We start from the raw sequence: 20,484 nt of genomic DNA on the forward strand, positions 1-20,484 counted from the left end.
AAATTTCGTCCCCTTGGAACCTATATGCCTTAGTTACTGATATTAAAAGAATAACCGATGAGTTTGAAGATGTGAAGTTTCAACAAAGGTTTAGAGAAAGAAATGACATGTCTGATGTTTTGGCCAAAGGAGCTGTTGCAAATACTATTAATGGGGTGTGGATTTTCAGTGCGTCTCCATACATTTTATGTTCTTTCAGTGATGATAATCTAGGTAGAACTGAGACCCGAATAATTAATACTATTAATGCAGTGTAGTTTGTTTTCCCAAGGGCACCTTATCAAATAAATAAAAAAAGAAAAAGAAAATTGCTTCTTGATCAAAGCAGCTCTAAAACAACTATCCCCTTTCTGGATTGATATTCACTAAACCAGATAAAATGTCAAATTAATACTCCTGGAAAAAAAAATATAGGCACAAAAACCCGATCATGTACGAAGACTACAATGACTGGTGATTCTGGGAAAGTTACTGGACTTGGAATTATTGGGTTTAGTGAAGAAAGTGGTACTTAGCAATTAGCTACAACAGGCCAACGACCAATACCAACAAGCATTTATAAAGACCTGTGAAACTTAACAGGTAAAAAATCATTGTCCCCTAGTATTAGAAAATGAAAACTATATGGCCAGGAAAGCAAAAACCTTGTAAGGGAAAGCAAAACATTATAAGGGAACGTAAGAACGCAAAAATAGGCTTGAAAGCATCAAAAAGTTAAAATTTTAGGTTTGGGAGCTGGTTGAAGGTGAAACACTGCCCTCGTCTTGGTTCACCCCAGGCACGCCAAAACAACTTAACATAAGCAGGCATCACGCACAAGATATTGATGGGAAAAATAGAATACAGTAAAGATATGGCACTACCAACATCATGGAGTAGATATGTCCTCACCATATGAATGTAGACATACTAAACACACACGCATCAAGTTAGTGGGAATCAAATACACAACGTGGCAGAATGTGAGCAAGTATAAAGTCGGTGTCACAGATTTAAATTCTAAATCCAGCGTAGATATTAAGCACTTATTTTATTATTAATAAATTAAAAAGCCACCATATTTGGAGATTAGCCTATAAAGGAGAACCGATTCATTGCTTTGTAACTTCTCTTTCTCCTCTCGTGGCAACGAAAGCAAAGGGAAAGGAACAAATCTTTTCATTGTGCGTCTTCGGTTCGGGTCGTGGTGGTGAATCTGCTTCTTCTTCTTCCATATCTTCCTAGCCCACTTGTTCCTCCACACCATCAATCAATAATTCATTTTGCAGATTCATAAGCCACTCCTTGAATTGAATTCCAACCCTAATTTCCCTAACTGGTATGATCTCTCTCTCTCTTTTATTATCTTGATAAATTTAAGGCATCGATTAGGGCTAGGAATTTGATTAGGGTATGAGGAAATTATTGTTTTTTTGTTGTTGTTTAAGTTTTATGAGATTTTGCACTCTTCCAATTGGGATCTGGTGTCAGAATTTGTGTTTTATTGTATTCTTTTCTTAGTGTATTATGTTGAGCTGGAGTTCATTTTTTTTTTAGCTTTGTTTGATTACAATTTAAGTTTTGTTGTTGTTGTTGAAGCAGTTGCTTACCATGGCATCCAAGAGAATCTTGAAGGAACTTAAGGACCTGCAAAAGGATCCACCAACATCATGCAGTGCAGGTATGTGAATCATATAATTGATTTTCTGGGGTTTGTTCTTTTCCTCATGCATATTGGAGTATGAACTTAGTGTAGTTGGATCGAGTTTAATCAATCCCTAATCGGAATCGTGTAGTTGATACGAATTTGCTTCAGTAGTGATTGTAAGGCATCTGTTAACTTATGCTAAGGCTCTTGGTGTAATCGAAGTCTAAATTTTTGTTTTTTTTTGCTCTATTATCAATTGCTTGTGGTGAGATCCTCTTACTTGTATGGATCTTGTGTGATCACACACACCGGTAGTTTGTGACTTGCTTTGATATCATCTTATATGATGTTCTGCTTGATAAATAGTAACATAAAAAATTAGCTTATTGGATGGTTTACCGAAGCTAACAAATTTAAGATTGAAAACATAGAAAACAACATACCCTGAGCTGCACATATGCCAAGTTGTTTTGAGCTTTCTTGAATTGTCACTATCACATAACCTTTTGAGGGGTTTGTAGTGGTAAACCAGCGGGGGTGGTCATTTTTTCTTTCTTTCTTTTATTAGTAACTAAACTGTTAAGAATGCGTAATTTTTAGTGTGATCTTTCTTCATATGGTTACTGATCGCTTACGATTAATAGGTCCTGTGGCTGAAGACATGTTCCACTGGCAAGCAACAATAATGGGACCTCCTGATAGCCCGTATGCAGGAGGCGTGTTCCTAGTGACGATACATTTCCCTCCAGATTATCCTTTCAAGCCACCTAAGGTATTTGCGGCTTCTCTCATCTCTCTTCATTTACTATTGGGGAATTGTGTTTCGTCTCTGAAGGGTTACCATGGGAAACTCCAGATGACATAAACTTGCCTTGCAAATATCTAATAGCTGGCTCGCAATATTGCTTTATTTTTTGTGTATATCCTTTTTTCTTTAGCTACTGTAGGTTGTCCTTTTTCGTGGCGAGTGTGTCAGGTTTGCCCTAGAGCAAGGCTGATGCTGACAAATTTGTTATGGTATTTCCATGAACCAATGCTGCATTCGTATAATGTGTATCAGATTAGCTGATGAGATTTACAAGAACAAAACCCCAACATCCTGTCGGGAAATCCCTTGTAATTTGGATTATTATCTATTTAAACTTTGTCTTTTTTGTTTATGTAATTGATCTTTGTTATGTTAGATACTGTTATGCATCAACCATGTATCTTTGTAATTGCTTACGTGGGTAAAGATCAGCATGAAGAACCATAAGCAATTAAAATATGTTTACCCAACACTTCCCATTATGCGTCAGTTCTGAAAGGTCAAACTCTGTGGTACATAGTGAGCCAATGCCCCGGTCGGACATACTTCTTGTCCCTCTTCAATCCTAGCACCCAGCGTTCACTTTTTTTTTTCTTTGCGCGCTTGGTAACTTCACTTCATGTGTGGGTTTATAATTCTCTTGATTTGATTGTATGGTTATTGTTATATTACTTAGTTGTAATAATTTCTATATGCTGTGGTCTTATATCTTGGAGTCATGTTCCTTTATTGGTATTTCAGGTTGCATTTAGGACGAAAGTCTTTCACCCGAATATCAACAGCAATGGAAGTATCTGCCTAGACATCCTTAAAGAACAATGGAGTCCTGCTCTTACCATCTCTAAGGTTTGTTTCAGATTTCATTTCCTGCCTTTTTCTTCTGCCTCTCCCCCCATAATTTTCCTTGCCTACTTTTATACTGTCATGGGGACATATTGTCTGATTTGCATTCTTCCATGAATCTTCCCTATTATCACTGCTTACCAAAGACATCTTACTTGCTATTATTAGCTGCTTCGTGTTAGCTTACACTGTTTTCGCTTTTGCTTTCCCCACCTCTACTGGGTAATACTGATTGATGGCCTCAATGTTGTCTCCCTGCCCTATCCCAAAAGAAATACATATGTGACATGCCTATTGAGTTCAAGTCGCCAGGCAACCCTTTCTCGATTATTTTGCCACTATATACTTTTAGAAACTCGAGTCAGGTTTAGTGGAGCCGGCACCGAGGTCTTTTGACTGTCAGTTCCATTGTCATTTAATCATCTCTTAGCTGAACTAATCTTGTTGCTATCTGAAAATCCAGGTACTGCTTTCAATCTGCTCCCTGCTGACAGACCCAAACCCTGATGATCCCCTTGTGCCTGAGATTGCACACATGTACAAATCAGACAGGAGCAAGTACGAGACAACTGCTCGTAGCTGGACGCAGAAGTACGCAATGGGTTGATGAGTGATATTAAATAAGATTTGGAAAGAGTTAGATAATCTACACTATTTTAAATTTGGCTGTGTTTGTGGCTCTTATACGGCTAAATATTAGTCGTGATGTGCTTGTTAATGTTACTCTTCCCTTATTAATCCTCAGCAATAACTAAATGAAATTTCCTTCATTCTGTTCCTCTACATTAACCATCATATGCTCCTCCCTTGAATCCCCTTTTCATTCTTCTCTTCTTTTATTTCTCGACTGAACTGTTATGTTGCTTTAGTTCTCTATTACATCCTGAAAGAGGGAACACTTGAAGACATAGCTCATGATGAAGGTATGAAGGAAACAAGAAGATAAACTGTCGGTAGTCTTTTACCTCTGTGTGATTCCTTTATTATGGTTATCCAAAGTTTTGATTTCATGATTATGTTGGGAAATAGTTGGAGGAAAGAAATACTAGAGTTGAGAAGCTCAACTAGATGCGGAAAAATTGAATTTGAACGTGTACTTTGGGTCTTGGTTGCTCAGAGTGCATGTGCTAAAAACGCACATAAATACAGAGATGTACTCCATATCTGGGAAACTTTGACATGTGGAGGACCTGGAGGTCCCATCATTGAGTAGAAAAATCAAAAGAAGATCAATGCTGCTGCTTTGATTCGTGGAAGTGGGAACGTAGCAAGTTGTGGTCTTTGACACTTTGCGCTCTACTATATGAATTTGGATTTTCTTAGTTGGTGGGTATCAGTCGGAAGGAAGATAGACCCCAAAAGAGTGGTGCAACACCATCACATATAAATGTAGATTTTGCGATATCTTGCCTTTTGGGGTCTTTAACAACTGTCTCTTATGACCCTACATGCCTCTTATGGTGGTGCCAAATTGGCAATTACAAAATGGTTGTGATAGTGGGTGATTGGTTCTTTGTTCCTACTTGTAAGTTGTAACTTTCTTCCTTCACTGCTAGTTGGGAGGAATTCAATTTCCAACGGATGGCGCAAGGTACGATCTAGTCCGTCAATCTAAATAAGACTAATATCGAACAGGCTGGACCACGCCTTTGTTCAGAGTTCCAGATGAGCATCGTACCTGTGGACAGATTGGTAGCCTTAAAACCTTTCACAGTCGCACTTTAAATTCTTATTGACCGCTGGACCTCTCAAATATTGTGCCTGTTTAAGTTGCTTCTACTTAGCAGGACAGTTTATCTGTTGATTTTACGTGCATATTGAGCTAAAGCCACAGTGAGTTAAGAACCCTCACCTATAGGCCACAGCATATACCCATAACTTCGTTGCTTCCAATATTGATACTGATACATGAGCATCTCCTCCAGGTATTTTAGCAGCGAATTAACATGGGCATTGCAGAGTATGCCATGGGGTTACAGCTAAATCTTAAAAGACCAAACAACAATCATGGAACGTGGTAAATGGGTCCAATATTTCTAGATCAATTTTGATTTTCTCATTGGTGGTTTGGAAATCCATTAAGGTGAATAACTAAAAAGAGAAAATTTGTTAATGTGGAAAAAGTGATTTTAACATGGGGTTTTTATGTTTTCTATTTACAATATTAAAATTAGGTCCAACATGATAGAGGTGGTGGTGGTAGTAGCAGGGACATAAAATCTGAGTTAGGTTCAGGTAACAAAGTTTAATAAAAATGTGACTTACTCCTTGCGTTATTTTTTAAAAGGCCAGCTTTTATAAATAAATATTTCAAAAAATAGGCAAGTTTTCTAATTGGGAAAGTCAAATGTTACTTTAATTTTTTGGGACTATTTTTTTTTTAACTTCTTTTGATGACAAGTGTTATGTGGACCATTTCACTTATTTCTTTGGCTGACAAGTGTCATGGGACCATTTCACTTCACTTCTTTTATTGACAAATGTCTAGAGAACCACTTTCAATAATTAGTTCTCCTAATTTCTTTAATTTTCTCAAAAAAAGAAACTGAACCTATTAAAAAGTAACGTAAGGAGTATTTTACAAGCAAAATTCACACAACACACTTGGTCAATTACTTGGAGATTGATTGATTGCGTGGGTGGGTGGCACTGCATAGTACTGTTGCTCTCCCGCACTCTATAGTTTGTTTGGTTTCTTCACCTTGTTGCCATATTCTTCTTGTCCTTGAGACTTTCGGATTAATTAATAATTCAATAATTAATGATAATAATAATTATTATTGATTTACTAATAACTACTCGATTAGGAAGTCTTCCACCAATTAGGAAGGCAAAGAAAATCGGATTTGACAGACAACAAAACATTAGTCCTTTTGACCCTATCTCTGGTCTACACGTCAAATCCTTTTCACTGTTGTGGCGGCTGACTTTTGATAATTAGGATCTTCATCCAAGAGCATCGTGAAGTCATCATCACTCCTATACACTTCACTAATCTTCTGGCTGATAACAACTGCACAAGCCACCTTAATCTTCATCAGTTAACTAAAAATACCGCAACAATTTCTTTCTTTTTTTGATAATTGATCCAAAGTTTATTAATCAAAATACATTCTAGAACACAAAATGATCGGAAGTCACAATGGCAGATCAAACCCGTCGTCAACACCTTAAAAGTGGCTCGTCTTTCTATAATGCTGCTTAAAAGTGGCTGAAGTTCCGACCACTAAGAGCCGAAGCTGAATATTCTCACCACGACCAGCCGAAAGAGTTATAAACCAAATCTAATAATGATGTTTAGAAATTTCCTTAATCATACTTCGTTATATAAAAATATATTCCCCATTATCGAATTCTTGTTCTTTCTAAATAAGTAACTACAAATAGCTTAAATCAAAGCATGCGTTAAAGTATAACCTCATAAACTAATCAACTAGGAGTATTATAATGATATAAATTATAGATAACCTATACAAATAATAATCTGGATTAGATAATAGAAACAGTGGCATGTTACAAATCATATATCATGCCTGGACAAGGAGGCATATTACTATTAAGGTTGACCCCATTACAAATAATTCCAACACAAAATTGGTTAAAAAGATTAAAATCAACAATTCCTGGATGAAATGGACAGTTAGATTTTGATACTATTTAAATGGACAAAAATGTAAAAATAGTCAGGATGTAATCAGTTTCATCCTGCCCATTTTCAAATATTTTTTCTTATTTTTAATTTACAGAGGATTTATCCAGTTTCATCCTTGCTATTTTTTAAATTTAAGCTAGGATGAATTCAGTTTCATCCTTGCTATTTTTTTTTTTTGCCATTTCACCCAAACTATTACTAGTCCATTTGAACCGTGATTTAAAAATATTTGGATAAATGACCCATTTTACGTAATTCCTACAAGTGTATAAGAGAATACACAAACATGTTAAGTAAAATTTGATTCCAGTTTAGTTAACTGAGCAAGGATAAATTTAGCAACGGGACAAATTGGCACAAACTTATTCAATTCAATGATTTTTTTTTTTCAAATTTATTTAATTGATCATAAAAAATCCCTCCTGTTCTGAACAAAATTCCAAACGAATAATAACAGAGCCAATTTGCTAATTTTGTTTCTTGTTTTGTACGCACTCTCATTACTCCCACTAGACCACGAACGCAAGAACACACCTAGCATGGTAAAAACGTAACACATCCCGGAATATAGTAAAATTGTATTGTCGGCATACGCACGTCATTTAAAAGTAGTTAGGTAGTGTTTATCTCTACTAATTTGGCAATATTAATCTCTATTTCGGTCCAATCCAATTGATCTCCAAACGGTTTTGTTTTTGTGTTTTCCGGTGTCCGTGGCTTTGATCAGGATTACTAAAGTCAAACGGCATCAAATTATTGGTGATTATCCGAAGCCTAAAAGTCTATCACCGGTAGTGCATGCATATTCTATTTCTGTTTGCATTTAGTAGCGTGATCCAATATTTATGATGATTTATCTCCCCCAATTGGTACGAAGAAAACAATCACTAGGTTCACACAATCACACAATACACTGTAAAAAAACAAAAACTTACATGTAAAAAACAAAAACTCACATGTAAATTTCAGAATAGACTTCTGGAAGTAAAAAAATCGATTTTTGTCAAATAAAATATATTTGTTTCTAATTTGGATTTCCGATATCCAAACATGCTATTCATGGGCAAAGTTTCTTCTAGGGGTGTAAATTCGGACAGGCCGGGCCGCCCAACCCAAAAACTAAGACAGGCCGGGCAGGCCAAGCTTAATATTTGTGAGTCCGTAAATAAACTCAGGCCGGACAGGCCGGGTACAAGTAGATAATTTGCTACCCAAAGACCGCCCAAAACCCGCTTTTTTATACGGGCAGGCCAGATCGGGCCGGACAGGCCACTATTTTGATTTTTTTTTTAAGTTTAAATTTTCAAATGAACGGTATTAAATACAATATCCTTTCCTTTCCAACATCACATATCGTAAGTGATAGTATTATTTTATATTTAAATTACACTGACAAATTTTTAATTTTAACCTATAATAAATAATTAATTAGAGTACAATAAATTTTCTAATAAGAAAATATATTACCATTAATGTTTTGAAAAGGTTAATTATAAGTAAAAACAATTATATATTTTATTTTTTTTGACACAAAATTGACAATTATAAAATTGTAACTTTTAAGTCTTTTTAAGAGGATATTAATTGATTAATGGCACATATAAGCCTTTCAGGCCGGGCACCAGGCCGGACATCAGGCCGGGCATCATAATTAATCGCAAAACCCGAGACCGCCCAATAAATTAATCCAGGCCAGGCCGGGTAGCCCGCAACGGGCCATAACAGATTTTGGACAATTTCAGGTACAGACGGGCTTGGACGGGTACGGGCAGACTGAGTTTTTTCGGGTAATATTTACACCCCTAGTTTCTTCTCTATTACATGCAGCATTACATACTGTTGTTACAAGAAACAAGTAAGATTAGTGGTGTTATGCGAGTATAAAGTCCAAACGACAATGAATGCGAACGTATTTGCCGATGCTTAATCTTAATTAGAGTTTGATGTTTAGTACTGTCTCTTGTTGTTGAAGTATTGTTAATGTTGTACCATGCTAGAAAACTAGGCTGGGATGTTGTCCGAGCAAACTGTTGGGTAATTGTCTCCCGATTTCGTACCAAATTTAAGATGGGGATGGATATATACGGATTGATTGATTCTCACGAGGATTAACACCTCGGCATTGAATACAGGGGCATAACGTAAGACCTTTGAAATCCAATGGTTAAAATACATCAACTTCGAAAGAATCAAAATCAATCCACTAAAGAAAAATCATTTATTACTTTCTTCAGAAAATAGGTCCAAATCCATCAATAATAAACAGTGGGTCCAATACATTATATGCACGTGTCAGCTAACTAATACTAGACAACTAAGCACACTCCACATGAAAGCCTTTACTTTATTTTGAAAAAACAATTGAAAAATAATCCTCAGAAGTACGACGCGCAATAAATCACGCGCGAGAAAACAAATCACACTCAGAAAGTGAAGTCTACTTAACTTAATCAAAAAAATTCCATTTTCATGGACTATAAATCATTTCTCCTCTCCCGTTTATTGATTTGTTTTCCAGTTTTTCTCACTCTCTGATGAAAATCTCTCTTCAGAGATAAACCCCTCAAGTTTAGAGAAGAAAGTAGATTAATCCATTTCTTTGATTTGGGATTTTTTTCCTGGAATCGTTAGTTGGGAATATAATACTTTTACACCTAAAACCCCCTTTTTCTAAACCCCTCCTCTTATATTTATTCGTCATCTCTTTTGATTCTTCTTCCTTTGGGTCTCGTTATTTCGGAGTTGTAGATCACTCTCTGCTTCCAGAGATCTACAACTTTGAACTCTTCTTCATACCATACCAAATCTCTTGTTCTTTTCTCCAGATTTTTCCTCAACAAATCCCCCCCGAAAACCTCTCTAAAACCCTCCTAGATAATCTCATTTTCACTTCCAGTTTCATACAAATCTTTGTTCTACATCACTAGATATTACCGGTTTGGGTGTTTTTTTCGTCTGTAAATGAAACTGAAGCTCATAATCTTCAATCTGTTCTTTCATCTTTGAAGATGAATCAGAAATTTCGTAAACTTCGAGACTGTTTCTCTGAGAGATTCAAAACCATGGAAAAGCATCATTCAGCTGTAAAACTCACAGATCATGTTCTTAAAACAAAAAAAGTTGTTCAAAACCAGAAATCAAGAACCCATTCTTCTGAAAATCGAACAGTCATTAACCCGAAATTGGTAAGATTCATTTCTACAGATGCTGAAGCAACTGATTCATCAGGTGATGAAAGAGAAGAAGAAGAAGGAAGATTTGTGAAAAGAGTGAAAAGACATATCAGAGAAATCAACATAGTTACTCCACCTTCTCCTTTACCTCCTCCTACTCCTGCTAAGAAATTACCTTCTCCTACAAAGAGATCACAACGGCGTCGGAGAAAGTCAGTGAACAGTCAAAGATCATACCGGTTAACAGAAGCTGACAAAGCCTCTGCTAGTCGGAAAAAATACAGAGGAGTACGGCAAAGACCATGGGGAAAGTGGGCTGCTGAAATACGAGATTCACATACTAAAAAACGGCTTTGGCTCGGTACATTTAGTTCAGCTGAAGAAGCTGCCATGGTTTACGATGAAGCAGCCGTAAGAATTAAAGGTGCTGATGCTATACTTAATTTTCCTTCTCCTGTTCGCCGTCAACTCAAGTCCACTGTTAGTCAAGAACCAGAAGCAGTTTGTTCTTTGCCTTCTACAAGTTCTGCCGTCCGAACAAGTGATCACCATATTCCGTATTCACTTAGACATAGAACCTGCAGTACTGTCAGCTCCGGCGGTGGCGGCGGTGGTTCTCTGTCGTCTCCAACTTCTGTTCTCCGTTATGGTGAGTTAACACCGTTAGACAATTTCAGTTCAGTGGGTGATGATGACTTACTCGGATATGGTGGTGAATTTGATTTCAACATACCTATGCTAGACTTACCGGATTTGCCATATAGTGATCTCGCCGGAGAAATTGATTTCGGCGAGCTTGATATGAACGAGTTTTCACAGATGATCTATTAGTCTTACAATTACCAAAATACCCTATAGTCTCTAAGTACATTTCCATGCCTTTTATTTAATTAATTTAAATTATATTATAGTATATAGGAGAAAAAAAAGAAGAAAGCAAGTAAATATTTTGGAGTGGTGGTAACCGAGTTGATACGGCGAATTTTGTCCTGTGTGTAGAAAGATTGTGAAGATGGTTTGGGGTTTGTCTTAGATTTCGGTTAATTATAATTAATTAATTAATTAAATTATTATGTTTATAATTATACTTTTTTGTCACAGAAATGCAACTGAAATTCTATGTTGTTTAGTGGGTAAAAAGCCAGGAAAAATAGGGGGTCCTTTTAAAGACTGGGCCAATGTAAATTTTACACGTAAGCGGATATAGTTTTGGTGTATAAGTAGCATTTTCGGGGTAAAAAGGGTGTGAGCTGCTTCTGTGGTACTGTTACTGAATACTGTCCTGTACTCTCACTGTAGGACTGTGAAATGCAGACTGGTGTGTGACATGGGGGTTTTACTTGGACTCCACGTCTTGGCGTTGGAAACAAGAAGAGATGAGATATTTTCATTTTGAATATCATATAATATTTTATTTTATTATTCGAATTTGATTTTTGAATTTTTTGATGTTGATTATCCTCTTCGTCTTCTATTGCTTTCTTCTGCTTAACCGTTGAAAGTTTGATAGTACCGGTAACGAGTCAAATATGCTATATTTATATTTAAAGTTCAACTAGTGTTTTGTGTCCTTGGATAGCCAAAATCAACCAAATATTATCGAATGTGGTTGAAAAGCCTTGGGACTGTAGCGTCTAGGAACCGCACCATTATTTATTATTCTCACTTCCCTTTTAGTACTTTTTGTACCCCCAACTTGGTCCTTGTTTATTTGGGGCACTCCCCTGAATCTTCTATGCTTTTGGCCCCCAATAAAAAATGTTTTAGCCATGCCACAGCTAAGAGGTTGTTTTAGGAGTTGAGAACTTGAGATATCCAGTCTCCAATGCTGTAGTATCTTATCTTATTTTCATCACCTTATTATAATGACCATCAAGAAGTTATTTACCTAGTACATATGCTAATAATTCCTTTGGGGGCTGTGCAAGTTTTAGCCAGGACACTAAGCTCTCAAGTAGGGTGGCTGCTAAACTAATTGAAAACAAGACCCAGTCATAGGCATAGGGGAGGCGGTGCACCACCATCCGACAGCCACTGATCGTACCAATTGCAACCGGGTAATACCAGTTTGAAACCAACAGGCGGCTGTGGTAGTTGAAATCGAAAAGATATATTGCTGATTTTGACACGTGTCGCGTTTTAGACCGCATTGTCATTCTTCACGTTTTAAAGTAACAAATCCAAGTGTTTTTGGCGGGGAAAATCGTGGGTCCCATGGAGAACATATTGGTGGGCAGTAGTTAAGGGTGTAAATAATACCCGAAAATACTCGGCCTGCCTGTATCCGTCCGAGCACGCCTGTACCCGAAGTAGCCCAAAATCTGTTATGGCCCGTCATGGACAACCCTGCCTGGTCTGGATTAATTTATTGGGCGGTCTCGGGCTTTGCGATTAATTATGATGCCCGACCTGGTGCCCGGCCTGAAAGCCTTCTATGTGCCATTAATCATTTAATATCCTCTTAAAAGACTTAAAAGTTACAATTTTATAATTATCAATTGTGTGTCAAGAAAAATAAAATATATAATTGTTTTTTACTTATAATTAACCTTTTCAAAACATTAATGGTAATATATTTTCTTATTAGAAAGTTTATTGTACTCTAATTAATTATTTATTATAGGCTAAAATTAAATATTTGTCAGTGTAATTTAAATATAAAATAATACTATCACTTATGATATGCGATGTTGGAAAGGAAAGGATATTGTATTTAATACCGTTCATTTGAAAATTTAAACTTAAAAAAAAAAAAATCAAAATAGTGGCCTGTCCGGCCCGAACTGGCCTGCCCGTATAAAATGCGGGCTTTGGGCGGTCTTTGGGTAGCAAATTATCTACTTGTGCCCTGCCTGTCCGGCCTGAATTTGTTTACGGGCTCACAAATATTAAGCCTGGCCTGCCCGGCCTGTCTTAGTTTTTGGGTCGGGCGGCCCGGCCTGCCGAATTTACACCCCTAGCAGTAGTAGGACTAGACCTTGTTTGTTTGCAGCGGACTCGACATCTGGGTCTGAGTCAATCCCTGACTCGCGCTGAGTCAGCTGCCAGATTGTTTGTTTTGCACTTTTTACAACCTCTGACTCGGCATCTGAGTCAAGGCTAACCCTTGACTCGGGCCTTATAGAGTCAGGCACTTCCATGTCCCTGAGTCACTCACTAGTACCTCTGAGTCGCTGGAATTGGAAAAAATTCCCTCGACAGCTTATAACAATTTTTTTTCATTTCTCATTTTCTTCTCATTTTCTTTGTCGAGAGAAGAGATGGGTGATACAGAACCAAACCCTAGTTGATATCTCTTGCATCTTTCTCATCAAATCCACTGATTTCTATCCATCATCACCCTCGTTTCATCTCTTTCAAATCTGCTTCATCCATATTCATCTTTCAAATCACCCTCGTTTCATCTCTTTCATCTTTAAATCACCTTCGTTTAGAATCGTTATCATATTCAGGTATAATTCTTCATCCATATTCATTTTCGTATGGGTTTTATGTGATTTGGAACATGGGTTTTATCCTTCAGACAGATCTGAAGAATATCTCACATCCACTCGTCCTCTCTCTCTTTCTTCAGACAGATCTGATTACAAGTTGTGGATGATGATTAGGGTTTGGTTTTTCTTTGTTTAAATCGATTGATGATGCTATTATTGTTAGGGTTTGGTAGATTGAAAGTTAGGGTTTTGTGTATTTTGTTTAAATCGATTAATGATGTCTTTTTTTTTTTGTGTTTTGGCAGATTGATAGTTACGGTTGTGTGTATTATTGATTAAATCGATTAGTCATGTATTTTTTTTGTGTATTTTGGTAGATTGATAGTTAGGGTTTTCTGTATTTTGTTAAAATCAGTTAAACAAGTTTTTTTTTTGTAGATTTTGGTAGATTTATAGTTGGGGTTTCATTTTTATGTTTTTTGATGGTTTTTTATGTTGTTTCACCCAGTTAGTGTAGAACAGAGCTAAGATGCTAGTTCAGGTTGATATTGACGAGTCCACTTATGCTGTTGTTTCACCCAGTTAGTGTAGAACAGAGCTAAGATGCTAGTTGAATTGATATAGACATGTATGCTGTTGTTTCACCCAGTTAAAATGCAAGCACCATACCAGGAGTTGAATTGCTACTGAATGTGTAATCACTTATGCTACTTTTTCTATGTGTTGCTCACCGTGAGTTGAATTGCTACTGAATGTGTAATCACTTATGCTACTTTTTTTTCTTATGCAGCGGATACAAGAGGAGATAAAAGAAAACCCAGGATCTCATCCTTTTAATGAGGTAATCATCTCTTACCCAATCATGTTTATTATTTTTATATATGGACATTTAGAGGAGGTTGAGCACTTTATATTCGTGTGAATCATGTTCCTTAGGTACAAATTTGTTTAGAGTTTTTTTTTTACTCGGTCAAAAAATTTGTTTAGAGCTTTCTATTGTTTCATGGGGCAAACTTATTTTATCCGCTTTCAATTACTGTAACTAATAGCATCAGATTGTCCACTTGTTACACAGATACTTTACTGTAATACTGGAAATCCTCAACCTGAACTAGCATCAATTTCAGAAAAAATTAAAAACAAAATTAGAACGATCGTAGTTACTGTGTGATCTTAAAATTAACTTCTCTTGTTTGTTTTTCTTTCTTTTGTGTAGTTGTTCTGGTATGTGACTCATATTCTACATACACTAGAATTCATTTATATATAGCATGACTAGAAGATACCGTAGACATAATGTACATCTAAAACAAGATAAATGATGCCAACTAAGGTTTGAGCTTAGTTTGGGTCTGATGTTAATTTATGAAATTGATTGATTGGTTGTTTTCTCGTTTACAAATCAGTTCATTCTGTATCTAAAGATGCTATTACAATCTAGTGATAGATTGAGAGCTAAGAATCAAAGTCTTTATACATTTATGAAATAAATGTTGTTTGGCTGCATTGCAGGGATAGTTCGCATACAACCTTATACATTAGCTCAGTACGCAGACATTTGTTGCCATCAATGGATCCTAAAGCAGGTATTTTCTGCTCGGCCTTTCTCCCGTTACATATAAAATAACAATGTACATACTCTGTTTACTTTCTCAGTAGCTAGCACACTCTCTTATGTTTCAAATTACCCACGTCTTGTATTGTTTTACTTTATGCTAGTTCTCTATGGAGAAAAAAGAAGATGAAAAAGAAAATAAGATAACTTTTAGGAGCGTTCCAGAATTTAGAGGGTTATTTATTGACCAATGTTTGGCACAAGCTACTGAGCATGGGTTTTCTGGAACTTCTTTGAAGCAAACTTCGTGGGGAAATTTGTGCAAATTCTTTTCTGAGAAGTATGACTTCACTATCACCCAAAAAAAATTGAGAAACCACTGGGATTACTTGCGCACCCAATATGTCACTTGGTCTCGTCTCTTAGCAAGAACCGGGCATGGGTACAACGCGGAGACGAACACTTTTGATTGGAGTGAAGAACAATGATCTGAATTAGACAAGGTAAGAGACTGTTTCAGTTTTGTAAGTCCATCTACTTAGATATCTTCTGTATTCAGAAAATTTTATTTAAGCTCAATAAGGTTCAGGCACAATGTTCCTTGATAATATCATTCTTTGAAGCTCAATAAGGTTCATGCCAATCTTGTTTGATCACCAATAATGAACCAATAATGATTTTACTTTCTAGTTGATGCAGACAATCAAAAGCGCCAGTCAATTCAAGAATAAGGGACTGGAAGATGCAGAGAAGTTGCAGAATTTATTTGATGGGAAGTTCTCTACCGGAGTTAATAGGGATACGCCTGGAAGAATGGAACCTCCTTGTTCAGCTGGAACTTCTACAACTAATGGATTTGATTCCCGAACAAGTCTTGGAAAAGAACAAAATCATGAGGATGATAACGAGGTTGATTCTAGTCTCAATGCAAAGGGGAGTGGAAGGAAAAGAAAAAAGGAAATGGACGAAGCCTCAAGTGATTTATTAACTGAAAAAGTTTGTTCTATTGTCACATCAATGGAGGCTCATCTTCAACATAAAAAACTTGCTCTAGAAAAGGATAACGCAGCAGAATTCATGAAATCTCTGGATAATCTACTTGAGACTGATTGCATCACAATGGATGAGTATTTGAGCATTAGTCTAAAAGCTTCAGAGATGCCTGGTTGGCACAAATTGTTTGTCAGTTTGAAAAGCGATGAGCGTCGTGTTGCCTTTGCACGCAAAATTTTAGAAGAACGTTGAACTTCATGAATTAGGAAATAGTCAGAGATGTTATGAGTTGCTAAACAGTAGAATTTGTGTTGAATGTTGAATGACTGAATTACTTAATCGGGTTTTAATTTGTGTTGAATGTTGAATGACTGAATTAGTATTTGTTGAAGTTAATGAATGAATCAGTATTGAAGTTATGTTTCCATTTCTTTAAGAATATTTGCTTGCTGTTTATATTTAATTGCTTGCTGATTATGTTTAATATGTCAGTGTGCTGTAACAATTTTCTTTCATTACGTTGCAGATTGAGAAGGCCACAAGGAAGTGGGTTTTATGTAGAGAAGGGAAGCACCTAAATACAGGCAAGTACTTATATATGATGTCTCCATTCATCTGACAGTAGTTTCTTATGATGTCTCCGTTCATCTTGATTTGTAAGCTGTAATTGTGTGAAGTTTGAACTACGAGTTTGGTCACGATTTATACATAATTGGAGAAGGTTTTTTGTACTGCGAGGTTGAGGCAAGGTTGTTAGTTCTCTTAGTTTCGGATAGATGTAAAAGTGGAAATTAAATATCTCTTAGTTTGTTCGTTCATTCAGGTGAAACAGTTAGTAAGTATTTTCATGAAGTGTTGACTGCTATGAAGAAATGGTCTGCTGAAGTCCTAGTTCCTCCACCAAATGTATTTGATAATCCAGCTATAACTAAAAGGAATAAACGTCTTAGAGAAGGTGCTTTCAAAGGTGTTGTTGGTGCATTGGATGACACTCTAATTAGTGCCAGCATTCCAGTCGAGAAGCAAACACCGTATAGAGGAAGGGGAAGAGGAGAATGTAGCCAAAACGTGCTTGCGATATGTGATTGGGATATGTACTTTTTGTATGTGGTGGTTGGATGGGAAGGCACTGCTCATGACTCGAGAGTGTTGACCGAGGCAGTGCGTGATCCATCTTTCAAGTTTCCTCTACCTCCACCAGGTAATATCTCTATTTTAAGTCCAATTTTTCTGCATTGGGTTTGTTTTCTTTACTCAATTTTATTTAGATTCTTGTGCACTGCGTTCTTATATATTTGAATTGTAGGAAAAATAAACTGTGCTGCCATTATAACATTCAGTCCAAGTATTTTCCATCTTAGGCTGTGTGCAGTGTTCATCAATTGATCACAATATCGAACTCTACTTAGATTATTTCAGGCCACCCCTGCGCCTGTTGGGATGGGGAATCTGTTCTTTGAACCACCTGTTAAACTACCCACCAAACTTACCAGTGTTAGAATATATGATGTTGTAGTTAAAGTGTAAGCTTTCTCAGATCTGCATTTCTGCAAGGGATAGAGTAGAGATGGCTGATGTGGATTTCTTTGTTTTTCTTCCGCTTTTTTTATTTTAGCTATCTTCTTTGTAGTCTTTTGGCTATCAATTAATAAAGTTTGTGAATTAGCAAAAACAAAAGAACCCTCATTTCATAGAAAGGTGAATAAGGCTTTTGTCAAAATTGTCTACAAAGAGGGCAACTAGGATTTATTGTTGGTAATATCCCCTAAGCACAGTTTCATCTGAATGTTTGTATTCTTGGTTATAAAGAAATAAGAGATACATACCCAGTCTCTCATCATTCATCATTCATTGTGCCCTTTGCTAATCATTTTGGTTTCATTCTCTGTTAGGCTCCATTGAGCTGTGTAATTTATTTTGATTATATTGGCTTGTCAGTTAGTAACCAGTACTACTTCATAATGTTTTTGTTCAACTTCATAATGTTTTTGTTGAAAATTTGCAGAAAAATACTATCTATGTGATGCTGCGTACTCTCATACACAGGGGTTTATGTGTCCGTATCGCAACATAAGGTATTGGATAAGTGATTATCGAAGAGTACCTCCAACAACAAAAGAGGAGAAGTTTAATCAATCCCATGCTCGATTGAGGAATGTGATTGAGAGAGCATTCGGGGTATTGAAAGTAAGATTTCCCGTCTTAAGTAAAATGCCTTCTTACTCATTTGAGACTCAAAGAGATATCGTCATTGCTTGCATGTCAATACATAACTTTCTACGTCGTAATGCATTGGATGATTGGATATTTAAAGAATATGAGAATGAGACATTTGATATGAATGAGACATAGGTGGAAGTCGAAGTGGAAGCGGAAACGGAAGAAAATGCACCTCGTCTGTTTGGACGACAAGAACAGATATATATGAACAACTTACGTGATGAGATAGCTAGCCTCCTTTAGATTTTGTTGCTTCTGCTTCTTTTATGTTTGTAGGAATGAAGTCTTTAGATTTTATTGTTTGGTAATGTTTAATTCCATCAAAAAGAGAAGTTGTTTAGACTGGTAGTGAACAATTTGTGATGTTACATAAAACTTCTGTTACATAAAAAATCCGAGCAATTAACTTCTGTGTAATTTATTTTGAGAAGTTTAAGCCAATGTAATTTATTAAATTGAAATCTAATATAATTAACTTCTGTTTAGAGAAGTTGTTTTATGGAATTAAAAATCTCATAGCTAAAGTTTGCTCATGGGTTGAAGTTTTAGGTTGTTAGACTAGTAGTGAACAAGTTGTTTGAAATGTGCACAAGGACATTTTCTGTCCAAAAAAATCCACTCAGCTGAGTCTAGGGCTGAACATGGTTTCGGTTTTTCGCTGGAACCAGACCGAACCAGACCAATTAGGAAGAAACCAAACCGAACCATTTACTAATGGATTGGTTATGGTGTAGAAAATGGAAAACCGATAGTGTTGGTTTTGGTTTGGTTTGACCTTTAAAACCGAACCAAAAACCATTGGAAAACCGATTAATTTTTAAACTTAGTTTCTATAGTTGATTTACAAGTATTAGATTCTACCCATTGATTTAGAGGATAAATAGAAACCATAAATCTAATCTTTCATTATGATACGCTCCCTCTTTCTCTTTCTCCTTCTCCACCCCCAACTACAGTAGCCACTGCTGCTACTCGACTTTCTTCTTTCCGTTTTCCTTCATTTTTATTTGTCATTAACTAAATTAAGATATATTATATATTTTCTTTTGATCTCTAGATTTAGAGTAAGCTTTAACTATTCTTGATATTCTTTTTATTTATTTTTTGTCTGTAAATTTTTGTAAACCAATACTATCTGCAGCTACGATTTTTTTTTCTGTAAATTTGTGTAATTTTTTTTTGGTTTGACATAATTATTGGTTAACCAAAAACCACTGGGACAAACCAAAACCGGCTGGAACCATTTGAAAACCGAACCAATGGTTAATGGATTGGTTTGGTTTAGATTTTTAGAAACCGATAGTATTGGTTTCGGTTTTGGTTTGGCTAGAAACCGAACCAAAACCGACCATGAACAGCCCTAGCTGAGTCAGATCTGACTCACAAAACAAACATATTTTCTGACTCAGACCTTATTGAGTCAGATCCAGATGAGTCAGGTGATTTCACTCAAATCCAGACGACTCAGATGAGTCAGCTGCAAACAAACACCACCTAGGACTGTACTACTCTGTGAATCTCCTTTTCTAATTCTTTTTCTTAAATTTACTAATTAGCACTAATAATAGTTTAGTAATCTTCTTTTATTCTCCAGTGGAATGAACGTAAATTAGATTATAGATACTAGTTGACTTGTCTTATTTAATCCCTGTGTAAAGAATCTGAGATTGGAATTTTTCTAAAACATATTTCGATAAAATTCATCTTTGCTGAACACGAGAGTCTGAGATGGACATAAATGTTTTTAATACCAAAACTTCAATACATTTTGAGAACTTTGTCTAAAGGTCCTTTCATAGAATCCCAGTTGTAAGATTTTGTTGATATTTTTCTGCTTTTAAAAGGAGAAAAAACAAAATTCGTGATACCTAATCCTCTACAACATACCGTGGCATTCCAATAACTCATTGGTGTATTAAAGTTGAAATTAGAATTGACTTCTTTCGATACTGTTAAAAACTTCACAACTGTTCTGCTTTCAAGACTTCAATTGTTGCACATATTTTTGAATGAGCTTTTCGACTTAAGTTAAAAGAATCTGAGATTGGAACAAGATGAAAAGCCGTGATAAAAATACACAGCAAGCCTTTTTACTAGTAAGCTGTAATATACACAAACCGACATCAATCGTACCAAAAGTTAGACTTGTTTAACATTCGACTGGCACGAATTCACCAAG

At 36.2% G+C, this 20,484-nt stretch overlaps 2 protein-coding genes across 2 annotated transcripts; both read left to right on the top strand.

The window, feature by feature from the left end:
• The first annotated feature begins 1,063 nt into the window (after positions 1–1,063).
• On the top strand, positions 1,064–4,061 carry LOC113309698 (ubiquitin-conjugating enzyme E2-17 kDa-like). Its single transcript, XM_026558189.1, has 5 exons — positions 1,064–1,318; positions 1,582–1,660; positions 2,272–2,399; positions 3,177–3,281; positions 3,742–4,061. The coding sequence occupies exons 2-5, from the start codon at positions 1,591–1,593 to the stop codon at positions 3,883–3,885; spliced, it is 447 nt and encodes a 148-aa protein (XP_026413974.1). The 5' UTR covers positions 1,064–1,318; positions 1,582–1,590; the 3' UTR covers positions 3,886–4,061.
• A 5,302-nt stretch (positions 4,062–9,363) lies between these two features.
• Positions 9,364–11,544, top strand: LOC113312176 (ethylene-responsive transcription factor ERF070-like). Its single transcript, XM_026560928.1, has 2 exons — positions 9,364–10,752; positions 11,403–11,544. The coding sequence occupies exons 1-2, from the start codon at positions 9,939–9,941 to the stop codon at positions 11,408–11,410; spliced, it is 822 nt and encodes a 273-aa protein (XP_026416713.1). The 5' UTR covers positions 9,364–9,938; the 3' UTR covers positions 11,411–11,544.
• Positions 11,545–20,484: the final 8,940 nt, after the last annotated feature.

Source organism: Papaver somniferum, chromosome 9, assembly GCF_003573695.1.
Source record: "Papaver somniferum cultivar HN1 chromosome 9, ASM357369v1, whole genome shotgun sequence".
NCBI lineage: Eukaryota > Viridiplantae > Streptophyta > Magnoliopsida > Ranunculales > Papaveraceae > Papaver > Papaver somniferum.